Below are 19,303 nucleotides of genomic sequence, written 5' to 3'. Positions count from 1 at the left end.
TTTGAGCTACTGGGCCGCTGCAGGTCAGTTTTTAGGGACTTGGGAACCGGAGTGTTGCCGGTTTGGTGCGGACCAATTCTGCCTGAGCACTACCAATGTGCCCTTAAGCAAGGCACCAAAGTCACATCTCTCTCCCCTCGGGATTAATAAAGTATCTCTTCTTCTTCTTCTTCTTCTTTTCCTTTAGCACCATCAGAAGGTCAAACATTTCACCTGTAAAAATAGACATCTATGAAATATTCAAAGATGTATTTGAAGTCACAAGGTTTTTTTTTACTACTATGACCAGATACCTACAAAGTTATCAGACCACCCTAAGTAGCATATTGTGTTTCATGCTATATAAGTACACTAGGATAATAATTAAACAAAAGACCTAACCTGCTAAAATGTTCATGAAAGCATTGTCATGGAGAGCATGTGAAGATGCTAACGTCAAAACGCTGCTGTGAATCATCTGAATGTCTGTCTACCCTACATTTCCTGTCTCTCTTCAGCTGTCCTGTCCAAGTAAAGCAAAATACCCAAAAGAGAGTAACATTCATAGAGTCAAGGACATCTCAGGTAAGTTATGGCCACCGCAAACAATCCGAGCTTCGTCACCTTTATATAGCTATAGAAGATTATCCTGTTAACTGGATATAAGGGGGCAGAGTAGGAATAGTGGTACAGATACAGAGAGGTAGAGGCACACTTACAGATTGCTTATTTTATGTAACATATACATGGTCCAGCATTGTTCCTGTCATAAAACATGATAAGACATCATCATACAGTCTGTTGAGACAGCAGGTACCTGGTGAAATTAATAAAACCAAAAGTGTACATTTTGGAATAAGTTACCATGATGGAAAAAAATCTTCAGGATCAGAATGAGCTGTTTTTAAATGATTGTAGACTGTTGTACAGCATTAAGGGTGGCTTTCAATTTTCTACAGGAGCTGATGATGGTGATACAACCAGAGGTCTCTAGCATGTCTGCTTCTTTGAGAGAGAGAGAGAGAGAGAGAGAGGGCCGGTAACCTAAGACTTACTGTACAGTGTTACCATGTACACACAGAGTCCCAAATGGAGTCATGCTTTTGTCTCCCACAACAGAAAGTGTTGAATAAATCATGATGGGAATGGCTGTGTTCATGTCTATACTGCATACTGACATACTGTAAGGATAACCCTCTTCCATAAGAAGTTGTGTTTCATACATGATGATCTTAAACTATTCTAATGACAATTCATTAGGGGATAACCACATTTAGTAAATATTTGACTATTAGGCTTAAATATGTTTGTAGTGTTGTTTACCATTACGGAGTTTTTTTATATTTAAGAATGCAGTTTGACTATTCATCAAGAAGCCATATTATACAGTACCAAGTGCTACAACTGTTGAGTATTGTGATTTTTAGATATTTATGCGTAGCAGAAAATCCTGTAATTTTTCATGTTAAAGCTCTTGTGAGCAACATTTGCTTTGTGTCGATTTTGGCGCCCCCTATGGACAAAGAAGTATCTTTTATCTCTTTGCTGTGGGAAAAGGTATAAAAAAAAGTATTTTTTTTACACAAAACATCTCCCCCTGCTTTCATTTAACAGTCCAATGAATCCCTCATTGAGAATCTTTGCAGTGTAAAACATAAACAAAGGCCATTTCCACAACATAATAATAACCCTTTGCCTGACACCGACCTCGCAGTAGCTGTTTCAGGCATTAATAACGATAATGTAGAAATAATCAGTCTTGTCACTGATGTTCTTGTTTGCTTTTATTGCACATAAAGAGACAGAAGTAGCCTTCTGCCTTAGTCTGTTTCATGACCAGCTAAAACACTTACCATAGGAGCTTTAACGTCAGCAGTGAGATCATGCAGCGAGGATGGGACAACAAATACAGGAACAAAATTAATTCAACTCAATTCAAAAAACTTTATTTGTCCCCGGGGGGGGGGGGGGCAATTCAAAGTTACACAGAGCAGTAAATTAACGACAGTGAAGGTAGAAACAAAATTTAAACCACAAATATACATTTTCAATTTGTATGTATCATCTTGTTTATAATATTGATTAGCTGACTTATAATTCCCCAAATTGTTTTTAAGCGTATTGGATGTTTGGATAAATTATGAACGCAAATAATTGCTGACAATATCAAGGCATGAGGAGAATCAATGGATGTTGTCAATTGAGAGAGAGGGGGGGGGGGGGGGGGGGGGGGGTGATTTCTGGTTGACACACATTAAGCTACTGCTTTCACTGGAACATGTTTTAATAAAAAAATAACACGATGGGCAACTAATATGTTATTAAGTACCCTGCCCTGGCTTTCAAGCAATGCATAGAAAACCACGATGTTGCTTTTTGTATCCCCGAAAATTGACAGGCTTCTCTTTGTTTTCTTGCACATCAGTCCTTCTGATAATCTACCATGGTGGCGACAGAGAGCTGCAAACACGAGATCCTCTCTCCCTCTCTCTTTCCTCCAAGGCAAACATCCCGTTATCTGAGAGAGGGATAGAGAGAGAGGGAGGTAGAGAGAGAGAGAGAGAGAGAGAGAGAGAGAGGGAGAGAGAGGGTTGATCCAGCACACTGCCTCTCTGTTCTCACCCACAATTCCTCTGAGCAGGAACCGGCTACTTCATTTCATCGAGACAAATATTCTGCAGAGAGGAGGATCTATTGGAACAAAGCGGAATTATTAACATATTCACTACAAAGACAGTGAAAAGGGCTGGTTATAATTAGCTTCTGTGCTGTTTTTGGACACTGCTTCCTGCTTCTTCGCCTTGTTGCTCTACTGGAGCTCTCATTGTGGAGTGAGGATCGCCTCCTTTTGTGTTGCTCTGCAGTTGTTTATTCGCACTCCAACTTCTGCCTCTTGTTTCCCCTAAATAGGAGGTTTCGTTTCTGTTTTTCTGGTTTCTGACTAAACGGAATGAATGACAAAAACAAAGGAGGTTGATGTCAACAACTCTCCGACTCACCTCGTCTTCGCCTCGCCCAAGGAACGGAGACTCCATCTCCGGCAGAAGATGGAAAGCGGAGGCGGGACGGAGGACTCGCAGCACGCGGTGGTGGCCGGTCTGGAGCAGCCTGAATCCGCGGAGCTCTCTGCGACGCCGTCCGGCCGTCCTCAGGGTGGGAAGAAGAAGGTGAACCGTGCTCCGTCCCCGGCCAGACCGAAGGATGTAGCCGGATGGTCCCTCACGAAGATCCGCGGAGGGATAGGGACGCCGACTCTGAGCGTAAAGCCGGGCGCCATCCACCTGGGCAGCCGCATTTCCAGGCGGAGCCCCGTGGGGAGCATTTCAGGGAAGGACGGTAAAGCGGAGAAAAAACCATCGAGCAAATCCTCCACCTCCTCGGGCGCTTTGTCCAAGTCCTCGGCGGCGAAGGGGGCCAAGAGCGCCGCAGGGAGGAGGAAGGTGTCCGACGCCAGCATTGGATCCGACGACTTATCCAAGGATTCCGGCTGCGCCACCGGGAAGCTCTCCCCAACCGACAGCAGCTCCGAGCTATCGGACTGTGCCTCGGAGGAAAACAAGCTCTCTACGGATGCTGTTAGCAGTGACGCCGAATCCAGGAGCAGCCGGGGTGGTGGGCAGGATGGAGACAAGCCGCTCAGGGATGGCGTGTTGGCGGACAGAGCTAGCCTACAAGCCGCCGGTAAGACCTCTTGTTCCAATGCGGACTGCAAGGACCGGCTCTCCGTGGCTCTGGAGACCGGAGAAGGGAGCGTATCCCCCGGCGAGGAGCGCTCGGTCACCTCGTTTGACAGCAGGGTGCCTGCGAGTACATCCCTGGCTTTCTCAGACCTCACAGAGGAGTTTATGGACGGTATGCAAGAGGAGTTTGTCCGGGAGATAGAAGAGCTAAGATCTGAGAATGATTACCTCAAAGTAAGTCCACTGTCGTGTCAACTATACATTTGTGGATTAAGATTTCTTGAAAGTTGCCTTCTTGAGTGCACCCGAGGCTGTTCAGATCACTATGCCATAAATAGAAAAATAATTCTGCACAAGGATCCCTTGGGAAAGGTTTTGAAGACAAGCAGCTTTTCTTTCTCTTAGGCTATATAAAATAATTATATTGATACTAGTTCCAATTAGATGAATGCCAATAATCCTCTTTCTCTCAACTTCAGGCTGTACAGATTCTGTTCACTCTGACTTGTTTCCAAGGCATCTTAAGATGCTTTAAGGCGCCATCAAAATAAACTCAAACATGGATGATGATGATGTTATGACTAGAGTTTGCATCTCAGCAGCAAATGAGCCAAACATGCCTTGTTGCCTCAGTATGGCAGTTTTGAAATGGGGTATCATCATGTGCAATGTTGAAACAGCAACTCTTTAAGATATCATGTGAAGGCAGTACTTGCAGTGTTTTCAGCTGTCTTTCTCCGAGTGCATGTGATGGAGGTGAGGATGTTTTTACAGCCTGACGGGTTGTCAGTCCCTAAAGCCTGCAGTGGAATCTGCCCTTTTCTACCTTTGTGCAAATATTTGCTCAGCAGTGGTTTAACAAACCCTGTAATTGTCCATGTGTTCCTATTTAAAAAAAAAAAAAATTATCCTGAATAACAAGGAACACGTTTGATTCTGATTCTGGATACTGAATGCCAAACTTCTGTGCATTTGTGTATTGGTTATAATTATATAGTTATAGATTATGTATCTGAAAAGCTGCCAGTTGGTAACATCATTTATCCACTTGATTAATTTTGTTGTTTTAATCAGACACTTACACTTCAGCACTCAGAACAGCTAGACCACCACTGCCTCATCACAAGTACCCCAGACTCATATTCAGAGTGCAGGTCATCCCATTTTTGACACTAAAGGCATCTCACAGCTCTCACACCTGCAGACAATGAAATGTAAAAACACGTAGATCCACCAGTCAAGCAGATCCTTTCTGCTTTGAGAGTGATTGATTTCTGGGATTGATTACATGAGCATGTCCCTAAGCACTAACTAGCAGTAACCAGACAAGCCAATAATTGTCAAGGATTGATTGTTGGGGGGGATGATTGATCAGAAGCACATGTCCAAACAGGAAGACCCCCTCATCTTTTACTATAGGGTACTCTAAAGCTGTGGTGACTTTTGATTTTTGGTGGAGATAGGTTCTCACAGCTGAACATGTTTTTCTTGTAACCAACAGATTTGTTTACATTTACATCTCTATGAGCATACCTGCTGCTCAAGTAAACACTGACCTTGATGCCTTGTGTCTAAAACACAACATGTCACTACTCTGTAAATTTAGATTGATGGTTATTATCATGTAACTTATGTTTTTATTACTTTTATTTTGAAAAACAAGTTGAACATTTTTACTTTACAATGTGTGTCGCTTTGGTCGATGTTGATACATTTATTTTGCTGGTGACCGGAAGTTAATCAACTATTCTATAATATTAATTGAATCCTTTAATTTGAAAGAGTCTCTTAATTAATGAGATTGAACTGCTTTTCTTTCTTTACAAAGAAAAAGATAATTCAATTGCTAAGATATTTTACTTTTTGAGGATTTTCTGATACCTTACAAAATGCCTCATTCATGGAAACTCGTGAGTTAAAAAGATAGCATCGGGAAAGACAGCTGCTGTGTCCCTTATTCCTCTCTTCCAGAGGAATTGAGCCGTCTTCCGATGATCCTACAGCCAGCAGTGCAGGATAAAAGTCAAGAGGACAATCAATTAACCGAATCACCTCCACCGTCAACTGTTAATGCATCTCATCCCGCAACGCCAGTCTGTCTGGGTTTTTCAGTTGAATCATAAAAACTCTTCATTTGAAGTGTAATCAGGATTCCAGTATGTGCACATATGCAGCTGTTTGTTTGTGTGTATGTGTGTGTGTGTGTGTGTGTGTGTGTGTGTGTGTGTGTGTGTGTGTGTGTGTGTGTATTGTATGTAGAGAATCTGCCTGCATATAGGACACCATCACACCAGAGCTACCTTAATGGACCACCCCAAAGCCTCATGGGAGGCCTAGCAGTGAAGCGAGACTGCTTGTGTCTGTTGTTGCAGCTGTGAAGAACACCTGCTCAGTAATCGGGATCAAAACAACATGTGTGTTTCCATGATTTATTTCTAGATTCAGCCTCTAATTTGCACACTCCAATTCCCTCTCTGACTTTACATCGAAAGTGTTCATCCTCCTTTTCTGTCATGTATGACACAGACTTTTATTTTTCTTCATCTTTTAGTAGTGCATGTTTCCACCATATGAGTCTACATTGTTAACTATATTCTCATGCTGTTTGAATATATCAAATTATGAATACATTTTCCAATATATCTATATATATCAATATAACTATCTTTACTACCTATACTTGCAGATCATAATTATTGTTTAGTGACATTCAATCAAGAGTTTGCTGTCGTCTCAATGCTCAGTCATTCCTACCATCCACACACTGTTCTGACATAGCTCTAACTCAGCAGACACCTTCACAAATAAGCAATTGTTTGGGTCTATAGATAAACAACATGTAGGTCTTCACTACTGGTATCATGTTACAGCTGAACCTCACACAGTCACAGAGACAGGGCCTTCTGGGTCGATTTTTAGGAATGTGTGTCCTGTGACTTTCATTTAAGCAGTTTAGCATGTGTGGATGCTCAGCCAATTCAGAACTCCTTCACTCATACAGTACTCACTATTGTTTGTCAAAATACTCTAACCTATAATTCTGGAGAATTGAGTTTCAGTACAGATAAACCTTTCACCTGCCTTGTATCATATGATCAACTTAAGCTTGGCAGTTAACTTGGGCTTTGATGTTTGTGATTTTTATTACATGCTCTTAATCAATCTATTTTTGAAGAAGTGTTTTGTGTCTTAAAAGACGATGTTCTAAAATAAGATGATTTGTTAAGATATTATACCAAGATATACCGGTGTAGAAAAATGATGCCAATACTGAAATAAAATCAACTGCAGTTCCTAGAGTGTCCACTTGAGGCTGGCTCCAAAAGACCCTGAAGTCCCATACACAACCATGTTAAAATGCCTGTTTTTACTGCAGAAATAAAAATGATTACAGCCTGGTACAAGAATGATTTAGCTCTGAATAGCTCAAGCCCTTTTTGGCAAAAACTGAATTTAATAAATATTTCATATCATCCAGTCTTATTTTATGAATGATAAGAGTTATGCATACTATGGACGTGACTAATATGACTGCAAGCTGGCACATTGTATCTGTCTGCCAGGAGGCTTAAGGCCAACTCTCCAACTCTTTACCTGTTACTCTAGGTTAACCAAAAGTTAGATTAAGTCTGGATTTTCAACATGGAGACCGCCATTCTTGGTCTCAAATCTGCGCTTCAGAAACGATTGGGTGACGTCACTGAGACTACGTCCATCTGTTAGAGCTACAGTCTATGTATTGTACGTGATATGTGACAATCGGTCTGGTTTAACAACATCTGGATAAGAACACTCAGCCAGATGTGTCTCTAACACCATGGACCATTTCCATCTACATACAAGCAAATTGTATGTGATGGTTGTGGGTAGAATAGAGAAGTAAAATCTGAATATCTCTGATGGTGTAATTGCATGTTTTGGAAAATATTCTTTTTTGCTCTCCTTAGAAGAGTTAGATATGTGGGATGGGATACTTCCATTAGAGGTGGGCGATATGGGAAAAATATCATATCACGATTTTTTTTTGCCAACGTGTAACGTCGTTTAGTGTAATCCCTATAAATTCGGTAATCACAACAGGTGAGCTTCGAGTGGAGAGGATGATAGTAACTTTTAAAAACCGAGAGAGAGCAGAAAACACAGACAGCAACATTTTAAACACCGGGGTTATATCTCCCCTCACTGTCTGTCTGCAGACTGTTAACTTCTCTCCGGCTCGTTAAACGGTTTCTTGTGTCGCTATCTGAGATGAAAACTTATCTGTGCAAACTATGCAGATAAGTTAAATGTTGCTCACAGCTTGTCGATTTGGAAAAATATCAGAACAGTTGCATATAACCGGGATGGAGTTGTTTTTGCGGACTTAAGTTTCGTTTTCGTTTTCACCGCTGAGGAGCAGAAGGGGAGGAGACGAGTCTGTGTCGGAGCATTAACTGCAGCATGAGAGAATAAACGCGTTAGTCCGGTTCTACGATCTCTCTGCTTTGGCAGATCGTCAGCATGTTCAAATCCTTCACGGTCTAAGATCGTTATATCACCCACCACTAACTTCCGTCATGTCTGTGCTCTTAAGAAAGACGACAGCTAGCTTAGCTTAGTTTAGCATTAGAGTCTCTTTGAAGTATACGGTTTCAAATTACCCACAATGAATGATTCAAAGCAACATTTAAATATTCTAACAAAAACATAGAACTTGTGTAAAGTTGATCTTGTACCCTGCTTCCTCTGGAACATACTGTATGCTGGAATGCAAGGTACATGTTGTCTTTAACTCAAAAAAAACACATGTAGCATTCCAACCACTAAGCTGTAGATATAGTATTTATACAACAATGAAATGCATGATAATCACAGAACTTTTATAGTATATGATCTGGTCTATAGCTCTAGAAACATGATGAGCTGCAAAGCTTTGGACAGTTCACCCAGTCCTCCAGTAGTGAGAACTGTTATCACGACAGATGTGCCTCAGCTCTAATTTCTACCATTGACCTGTCTGGCTCACTAAATACAGACATCTGATTGGTTCATTTTACTCTCCTGACTGTCTGGTTTCTCACGTAACAGAAACTAACGAAATAATCGCCTTTAGTTAGCTAAGAAAAGCAGGTCAGTGGTACAAATCTCTCTCTCTCTCTCTCTCTCTGTGTCTCTTACGACATTAATTTGCGATTCCCTCGTCCCGTGTCCTCAAGTCCTCACTCCCTACTGTCGTGTTGTAACTCCCTCCCCGTCTACATTTTCCTCATGCTCTGTTTTTTCCATCCTTGTTTTGTCCATCTCTTCCCCTACCCCTTTCCTTAGTTTTCATTCCCTTTCCACTTTCTCTCTCCTCTCCTTTCCTCCCCTCTCTGTCTTGTTTTCTGTCTCTACCTTTACCTCCCATGACCTGTTTCGTCTTTCCTCTCCTTTCATTTTCTTCTATTCTATTTTTTCTGTCATATGCCTCCTTCCTTCTCCTTTCCTCTGTAGTGTAGAAATGTAACCTCGCGGTCAGTGTCATGCAGACTTCTTCTTGCTGCAGTCTATTTTAACTTGATCATCAAATCTCTTTCACGAGTTTACACACACACACACACACACACACACACACACACACACACAGATATTTTGCTTCATGCAGAGCCACATTCATTACCTTAATCGTGAACAAATTCCCGGCAGTTTTTTAACAAATTGTTTATTCTAAAGTAGCAGCATAGACACACCCTTCCCACTTACTCTCCTAACCTTTCATGCTGTCTCTTTCCACACACGCACTCACATATTCCCAGAGCTCATTGTTGCTACTCTTTAAGCTCTGCAGATGCTGACCCACATTCTGCAACGTAGTAAATTATGACAGCACTACTACTACTACCACCACAGCAGCTTCTTACTCCCTTTGCCTAACACGCTCACACATTCTGCACTCGCACAAAGACTTTTGCCGATGCAGACATTACACACTCTTGGAAGAACACCATTGTGTAACACCCGACTTGCTGTTCCAGAAAGCCCATAAAGCCCAGCGACCCAGATTTCTTCATGTGAGGTGTGGTTCATGTCAGTGCAGAAGCACATGCTAAAACAAGAGCTGCACCTTAAGTCATTTCCTGAAGGATGATGCAAAGGAGGCTGTCAGGCTGAAATTAATCATGCATGCATCACATATGTTCTGGATTATTTTTTTTGAGTGTTTCAAAGTTTCTGAAAAGTACGTTTTTAGATATTTGTATATCTATGTTTTGAGGTGAAGGAATTTGGTGTCCTTTGCTTTTAATCCCCTCTAGGGACTGTTGATGGACTTCTCCTTTGACCCTCCTCTATACCACCTCCTGGTATGGAGGGAGATAAAAGAATCAATACAGCGTCCTAGTGCATTACTCAGTTCACCATTTTGCTACTTACATGTAGATCTCTATTTCTGATGACCCCTTTTATCTGACATGAGAGAATATTACATTACAGTTCATTTTCAGAGGACACTAATTGTTGTAATGGTGATCCCCATAATGTGGATGACGGGAGACGTAGATGACAGTGAGCGGTGATTTATTGGATTGATAACAATGGTTACAAGGTTAATGGAAGACATTTTTTTTTTGATGATGATTGTCTTGCATTTATGATGAAGCTACTGAAGCTTTAATGACTCCTGTTAAACATTAAAGGGTTCCCTTTATGACCCCCACATGTGCACATAATGCTGTCTGCACTGAGTTACAGTTTACAGCTGTAGTCACAACAGCTCTTCCAATAACAAAAGATGCACTCACAGTCTCTCTCTTTCGTCACTGTGTCCAGGATGAGATGGAGGAGCTGAGGTCTGAGATGTTGGAGATGAGAGACATGTACATGGAAGACGACGTCTACCAGCTGCAGGAACTTCGACAACAGCTAGAGCAGGTATGGCTGTGGGTGTGCAGACCGAAGAAGTTAAACGATCTCATTCAATCTGTGATTTGATTCTCTGTGATATATTGGATTGGAACTTTTAAGTTACATTAACTATCAGAGTTTACATTTTTTACAACAAGAGAGATCATTATAAGCTAAAGATGCTTAGTAAAGCTGGCAGCATTTGGACATTCAAATCATGTTTGAGCTGTTTAATACTTAGTGAAAAAATACCATAATCTACTATTTATTGTGTTTCTATGCTTAATGTGTTGACTACAGTATTTAATGGCGGATGCAATACTTTTTTTCTTAAAGGCACAATAAAGTAAAACCTCATCTACTCACTTTGCTTCTCTGTCACAGGCAAATAAGACCTGCCGCATCCTGCAATACCGGCTGAGAAAGGCAGAGCGGCGCTCTCTCCGTGTCGCCCAAACAGGGCAGGTAGATGGAGAACTGATAAGAACTCTGGAGCAAGACGTCAAAGTAAGTGTATTTGATTGAGACTGATTTAAAATTGCAAAATGGAATAGAGGAAAGTCAGATATCTGATGTTGAATTAATGGTTCTTAGGTTGAATTGTGTCTGCCTGTTTGAACACTTAAAAAATAGCCAGAAGGCTAATAAAGCTCACGTAAAGTCTTTCTCCTCCAGAGATAAAAAAATAGAACATATACAAATAGACATTTGGCCTTAATCTAAAGAAGGCCACTTTCAACTGGAAATATTATAATTCAGTTTATTTTAAAATAAAAAAGATTTACTGGAATAAAAGCTCAGTTTTGCAGGTAAAATATTCTACGTTGCATTGTGCAAAAAAAAATCTACTTAAGCCAAGTCATTCTTTAACATTTGACATCGGATCTGTCACAGTTGTAAGTCCAACTTTGATTAAAACAAAACTGAGTTAATCAAACTGGGACCCCTGATTTTTTTGGGTTCCTAACTGTGTGTGATCACTAGATCTTAACACTTCTACCAGTAATCCGATCTAGAGAGTTCTCCTAATGTATAGGTTATGGCATGCACAGATTACAGTTAAGAACAGCAGATTCAAAGTCAATCACTGTATCCAGGATTTAAGGACCTTGCCTGGTTGTTGCTACACACATGCTGTATTTTGTTTTAAATGATGTCTGTGTATTTTGAGACAGTTCTTCTGACCCACTTTCCTCACACTGTAGAAGTCATGCGAGCACGTTGAGGTTAGGCTTCCTCTAATTTGTTGAAGGAATTCCCCTGTTATAATGACTATTAGCTAATAGTTGCCCCATTAGGACTCTCAATTGATCAAGTGTGTTAACCCACACAGATATTAGCCGTCCAACTGCAAACAAAGAAACCCACAAACACACAGATACAGTTTAGGTAAATAAAGAAGCACTCTCGTTTACAAGTGTCCTTCACTCTATGGATAGACATACATAGTCATTCCAGTCACTTCAGGAATCTGTAGAAAAGGCCAGATGTACACAAACGCGTGCTGCAGACTGGAGCTTCTATGACTGTTTTCTGTCACGTTGACCCTGGGCCATGGACACACTCTGTCAAATTCACAACGATCCTCCAACATTTTCCATGTCATAGAGGATACAATGGGGTCTTTATATCCTCTAAAAGAGAGACAGAGAGAGAGAGGGTGTGAGTGTAGGAGAGAGAGACTGTGATGTCACTCTCCGGACTTTCTGCCGGCTGTTGCGGTCTGTCTCTCTGCGCCTGTCTCACCATCTGGTTGTTTTGGAAGAAGGAAGGAAGGAAAGAGGGGATAGGAGGAGCGTTCATCCTGTGTTCCTGAGTGTGGGTGTTGAGTGTGTTAGGGAGGAAAGGGGGTTGGTCACTGTTTGAAAATTCAAATCAGCCAATCGTGGTGGGAGGATGAGGCTGGGAGGAAAGACTTTTGGAGAGTTATTCAGGAATCAGTGAAAGCTGAGAGACACATTGGGATAAAAAGTGGAAAAGTGAGGTCAGAAATAACGTAAAAAAAACAGAAAGACAAAGTTAGAGTTTGCAGCGATGGTGATTATAAACACAGGATTCTGATAAATGACACACTGCAGGGAGACAAACCTCTCTCACAACATCTGGCTGATTGTGTCTTTTTGCCACTGGGGCCACAGACTCAGACGGCAGGTCAAGTTACACCACGCTGAGTGTGTGCTTGTTTGTGCATGAATGCATTAATTCCATGCTAAGCTTCTCTTTTGCAAGCCTCTCACAGTCACTCCTCTGTTTATACTGATGGCTTTATCATTAGCTTATAAAAACAACAAGACACTCACTCCTGCCTCTGACTCATCACTTATTCATCTCTGCTGGAAAAGACCTTTAACTCATGTTGATTTAACTGTGAACACTTAAAGTAGAACGGTAAAAGTCCCACGTTCCCAATCAAATTGGGAAAGTTTTCAGTTTAAAAAAATAAGTTGAGTAGAGGAAATGCTGAAGTGTGTTCCAGCAACCCAGAATCAACACACACCAACTCCTTGAATCCACAGTCTTAACCCAACAAGACATAAAGCAAGATCCTGGTTATTCTCTGTTCTCTGCGACAGTAGCTGCCAACAATGAGCTAATATTAAGGAATAATATTATGGAACCAACCCATCAAGGAACAGCCAAATATTAATCCTGAGCTACCTCACCCAAGCAAGCAACAAAGTGTAGCACTCATCTATCATGTATCCACATGACATGAACCAAGCTCACCTGCTAAAGGCATGTTAGCACAATACGAAATTTTAATTATATACTTAATTAATTCAGCGGAAATGAACATAATGCTTAATAAAGCTAACACAATATTTAGCTAATCAGCTTTGATTCTAGGATTTCTGCTTTATTTTCGAGTACAGATAGAAAGAAACATAACTTAGTAGTCTAATTGTTTTGGTCTATTTGAATGACTAAGTCCATTACGCCGGCGGTGTCCAAAGCCCCCAAGGCTTGTGTGGATGATTTGAAGTTATGAGATAATTATCTGAGAAAAGAAGGATGTGACACTCTGAATACTTATTTTTCCCTCTTGACATTTTTGTTACAATAAAACATTATTCTATGAGTTTTGCACATGGGTCCAATTCATTTTTATTGTAACCTCTTGACAGAATGAACTGACACTAAAGGGAAGAACCACAGAGACTAAATAGACACTTGGGTAGTCAGACACAGGTGAGACTAAAGACACAGGTGAAGACAATCAGGGCAATCAAAAAGGAGGGAACCTAGACAAAGGGAGGAAGTAAGAGAAGACGAGAACTACAAAATAAAACAGGAAACTTTACAGACTGGTGTCAGACATAAAACAGTACATGGGCATAATTACTAAATGAGAAAAAGGAAACACTAAAGACAAGACTGGGGATACACACACACAGAGAAAAGAGAAACACAATGTTACAAATGGCAAAATAAAAATACATAGAGGCCATCATGAAACATACGAATAGGAAATGACAAAATAAAACAGGAATTAACGACAAAACAAGCAATAAACAAATTAAACACGAGTAAATCATTCCACTAAATGTATATAAAATATACATATAATATATTTATATATATTTATATTATATATAACAAATATTTAAAAAAACAAGTTCTGTTTTGCAGTCTAGACAAATTAACTGAATTTTAGATTAATTAACTAAATTTACCTAGTTTTTTTTTTTCAAGATAAACTTTAATTTTCATTTGAATTGTATGTTCTCAAATACTCAGAGGTTATTCTTTTCTATTGCAAGACTACGCTAAATATCAGGCTGGACAATAAATGACAAAGAAGTGTTTGGTGTTTTAATTGTTTAAAAAAAAGTGAGACATGCCTTCATAACAATTTCCTTATGTTTCATAGTTTTTTTCTCACTGTTGGACATGTTGATCTAGAGTTGTCTTACATGGTTCAACTTGACCTTGACTTACTGAGCTGTCCTGCACTGAGCAGCTTTACAAATAAATTGGCTTAGCTACTATTCAGGCCCTGATTTGATGACTCCCTGGCATGCAAATGTACAAAACTGGCAAATACACACACGCACACTCACTCACTCAGACTTACACTGGCAAGCTTGAACTCACTCACACCCTGTTTTCACTTGCACAAACTGTGCCAGTCCCTCATTCTGATTCTCTCTGTCTGTCTTTCTGTTCATTTGACATTTGATTCTCCCTGAAGGAGAACATGGGGGATGATGAGAGTGATAAACAGATGGTTAAAAGATAGAATAAGAAGTGTGTGTTTGTCACATGAAAATTTGGGGACAAAAGTACTCCTTATGTAGCCTACATCACATGCTCAATTGTTTTAGTTAAAGATATATTGTGCTTGTGTGTTTGTGTGCGTGCGTGTGTGCATGTGTCCGTGCGTGTGTGTGTGTGAGTGTGTGTGTGTGTGTTACAACTAGCATGTGACTCTGCAAGTGTGTGTGTGGGGGGGGTTTCAAATAGTCCTAATGCTGTCAGAATCTCCATGAGAATATCTGACATCATTTCCTGTCCTACTCGCACACTGCTCTCATTCCCACAGGCTGTATACATCTGGACACACACACACACACACACACACTCAAACACAGGAAATAGTTGTTTAGATTCCCATGCTGTCAACACAGCAGTTATACTTTTGTAACGAAGGGTCGACTATTAACTAGCCAACAATGCTAATCTTACTAAAAAAAAAATATACGTGAAAAAATATATCTGCAAAGGATCTTTTATGGAAAATAATCACTTCTTTATCCGTGTAACTTTAGGACTAAGAGTGAACCAGGATGTGTTTGGCTTATCACAGAGACTGGTAGCAGTGTGAAACTTGAAGTCTCCTTTCTGGTCACTTAAAGTCCAAATAAGGAGAGGACTTGGGAACACTACACTGTTAACCATGACTGCTTTATGTTATACGTTATACTGCAGCACATGGCAACGAAGACAAGCTTGTACTATTGGTAATGTAAATATTGCATGTACAGTAAATCTAGTTATTTGACGTAGTTCACTGTTTGTTAGACCAGAGTCATCCAGTTTTTCTTTACTGTCCTTTCAGCAGTTATTAGTTTTTCTTACTCACCCATATTATTTATATAAATCATAGACTATATATTAAGATGGACTGAGCAACAGCTGCATGGGAGTGAAGCCAAAATATTTAGAGCTCGCTCTTCTGATTGGCTGAAGTATAGATCATAAACCTGCCTCAAACTTCATGTTAAACCCCAAGTTTTACATTCAGATGGCAGCGTGGGGATCAGACAAAGAATGTCTTCACGTTCAAGGGTTCAACCCTGGTCCCCACAAAGATAGAAGCACAAGAGTACACACACTAACACACACAAACATAATTATTTGATTAGAGCTGGGAAGCAGCAGTTTGCGGTACATTTATCTGAGCGAGGCCAGCTCCCATCTTCTTCACCATATCTTATGTTATGTGGTGTTTATGTTTATGTGTGTGTGTGTGTGTGTGTGTGTGTGTGTGTGTGTGTGTGTGTGTGTGTGTGTGTGTGTGTGTTCTTGTGTGGGAGTGACAGAGAAAAGGACAGAGAGGAGGAAGGAGAACAAAAATCCAGCGATTGTATGAGACTGAGTAAAGTTTTCCTCTCGCCTCTATCCCTCTTTCTCTATCTCTTACACACATTCACACACACTTGCGCAGCCCCCCGTACTATGTGTCATGCACACATTGTAGGAACAAATTTGTATTATTTCCTCTGATGCATGTGCTGACCGTCTTCACCATTTTAGGTCCACTGTCTGTCTTTTTACAGGATTACACATCTCTTAAGTAACCATCTGAGTTAGCCTCTGTGTCAGCTGGCAAATTATTATAAATAAGTATTCATTAAAAAATAATTTGTGCAGACAATCCTGGAACAATTAGAATACAAAATATAGAAAAGCATTATTTGATGAGTAACACAATGCTTCGATCAACGTCTGTCCAAGTTTCAAACAATATGCTTTACTCTCCAAACAGACGATAATAGATGAAAATGATCACTACTAGGGATGTAAAGATTAATCATGAGGCAGTCATATCAGTACTCTGAAAAAACAATCACAATAACATCCTGAGCGTCAGCAGCTGTAGAGCAGAGGCGGTTGGCAGCTGAAGATCAAGATTTTGAAATTGAGGACGCACCACCGTCTTTTAAATTGGAGGTATGGAAACATTTTAGCTTCCCCAAGACAGAAAATGAAAGAGGTGAGAAGATAACAGATCAGAAAAAAACTGTGTGCAAATATGTCAAGAAGACAGGGAACTACACAAATAGCACAACCAACATGATGCAGCATTTAATCCACACCAAGGCCAATCCCTACTGACACGCCCGTTTGCAGCCCCGCTCGCCCAAACGTGTGCAAGAGCCTAAGAGATTACGAGGTGCATTGGTGTTTTCATAAAAAAAGTGAATGTCTTCAGTCTCATTTTGTAAAATAGATCGTGTGAGAATTGTATCGTGAACCCAGTATCGTGAATCATACCGTGAGTTGAGTGAATCGTTACATCCCTAATCACTACTGTATATGGCTCTGGATGAAGTCACTAGAGTCAGTGTTAACTTCCCCAAACTAAATAAAGAGCGGGACAAAGCTGCTCTTCTTTCACTAAACTCTGTAACTGTAGCATCTTGGCTGTTGTATAGTGTATGCTCCAGTCCAAAACAAGAGTAAGCTGAAACCCTTCACAATAATCAAGTTTTCGCCTCTTGTCTTGAAAAACAGTGCCACGTTACTGCTGTAGATGCTCATCTAAGCAGGCAAACGTAGTGTTAAACTTGGCTGTTGCTGGTTTTGCATGCTCTCTGCAGCTATAATACCACTGCCATGGTATCAAGTACTGTATCTACAGTAGCGTGTACTGTATAAGCCTGTGTGTATGCATGAGTGGACACGTTGACAGATGGGATGATGGTTGGTGATATTGGCGGTGAGATTACACATTTACCACTGCCAAATGACATGCCAAGGAGAGTGGGAATTCATCACATCTTTCACCCTTTGTGACTTTGCACTCTCTCTCTCTCTATCTGTCTGCCTCTCTCTATCTTTATCCAAAGAGAGCTGGATCACAGCCTGTACAGAAACCGCTGTCACGTTAGTGGCTCTCTTCCTCTCTCTGACTGGCTGGTTCACACACACTGGCTCTGTAACCAGTCACAGAGCAGATTACATGTGATGTAACATCCTCTACGTGTTCGTCAGAGGTCAATGTGTTGGATTAATGTCGAATGTCGAAGGTCAACGGCATCAACACCTTACATCAACATGAGGGCTTATTCAGCGGTACATCGTCTTGTTCATTCTTTTGAGCAGACTTGAGTAAAATATATATTTTTCTATTATCTCCTTTTACACATTTACTCAACATTTGTGGATCTTTGAACTGTAAAAGGACTTTGATTTGTGAAAGCACTCTTACAGGCACATGACCCTAGCATGAATGCATGTATTTTTTCTGATGAATTTAGCAAGGATTGTCTGCATGAATATGTTAAACAAAACTTATGGAAAGAGGGTATAACAAAAGAAATCATAAACTTGACCTTTTTCAATTAAGCTGAGAAGTTAGCAGATTTTTGGTGCTGCAAATTCATTTTTTTTCTATATTTAAATTAATTTGTTGCTCCAAAGAGAGTATTTAATCACATCAAGTTTGTAGGGCAACCAGATTGTAAGTTTTATTTTTGTTTCTAGGCTACACAGCAAATCTGTCAGTGTTAAATTAATACTGGCATATTTGCTGTATATTTAAGAACTATTGGCGTGATTGGGAAAGTAAGTTTTTAAAAATCACTCCTGATCTGTCTGTTAAGCTAAGTTAAAGCTGATCCTGCAGAACTCGCCTCTGATGAAGTTAAAGGTTCAGCTAAACACTACACCGTCGATAATTCTTCAGGGAGCTGCACTTTGTAAGCACATTTTAAAGCTCATTAAAAAAACAATATAGCCGCCTCCAAGGTTGACGGTAAGATCCAGGGAGCTTTCCCTTTCAGTGGAGTCATCGTTCCCCAACACAAGGCCACACTCTGTTATTTAATCATCAACTCTCGAACTGAGCCACAGAAGAGTGCTGAGGTAAATACATAACAATATATAATACTATAACTACACTTAAATATAATAATATATAGGCTGAAAGAGCGTCTTTGTCAGATTTTTTATCAGATTATTTTTTTATTCTCCTTTACTACGTAATGGTTTTACCACAGTAGGAAAACTGCAATATTTGATGGATAAACATACAACAAAAAGTCAATGCGTCCATAATTATGATGTCAACGAAATGTATCCAACAACAAAAATAGCAATGTTCTTGGTATATGAACACATTTAAAAAAAAAAAATACCATGTGAAGTTTTTTTAATACTTTAATGCAAATGACACTTTAAAAAAAGACCCTGGCTGCTGAGTTTGTTTGCTTAGATAGTCAAAGCCAGAGTGGTGTTATATATTAATTTATAAGTAAGTTTTTTTTTTTAAACTGTTGTCTCCTGCAAGAATGTCCTGATCGCAGTTCCCATTAGAGCTGACTGAAGCCTTTCACAGGTTTGCATGTATCCTCCCACACCAAAGACATTAATGTTTTAGTGGCTGTTTGGAGTTCCTCTGTGATTGCTCATAGGCAAAACAGGAGTTGTGCGTTTAGGTGCTGCACTCTAGCAGCCCACTGCTCCTCTACAGAACAGATCAACTCTATACTGTAACTCATTTTATAAATTAAGTGCACCATAAATAAAAGGAACGTACTGGGTGTCAGGAAATCTCT

The 19,303-nt window shown here is 40.2% G+C and overlaps 1 protein-coding gene across 2 annotated transcripts in view; it reads left to right on the top strand.

Annotated features, from left to right (window-relative positions):
* The first annotated feature begins 2,590 nt into the window (after nucleotides 1–2,590).
* mtcl2 (microtubule crosslinking factor 2) overlaps nucleotides 2,591–19,303 on the top strand; it is a 104,932-nt gene continuing 88,219 nt past the window's right edge. For both annotated transcript variants that reach the window (XM_061058634.1, XM_061058633.1), the window contains exons 1-3: nucleotides 2,591–3,893; nucleotides 10,446–10,547; nucleotides 10,905–11,027. In XM_061058634.1, coding sequence (XP_060914617.1) covers nucleotides 2,934–3,893; nucleotides 10,446–10,547; nucleotides 10,905–11,027 — 1,185 coding nt within the window. In that variant the 5' untranslated portion in view covers nucleotides 2,591–2,933. The remainder of the gene's footprint in view (nucleotides 3,894–10,445; nucleotides 10,548–10,904; nucleotides 11,028–19,303) is intronic.

Source organism: Labrus mixtus, chromosome 15 (assembly GCF_963584025.1).
Source record: "Labrus mixtus chromosome 15, fLabMix1.1, whole genome shotgun sequence".
Lineage (NCBI taxonomy): Eukaryota > Metazoa > Chordata > Actinopteri > Labriformes > Labridae > Labrus > Labrus mixtus.
This window is presented reverse-complemented; position numbering and strand designations above follow the sequence as displayed.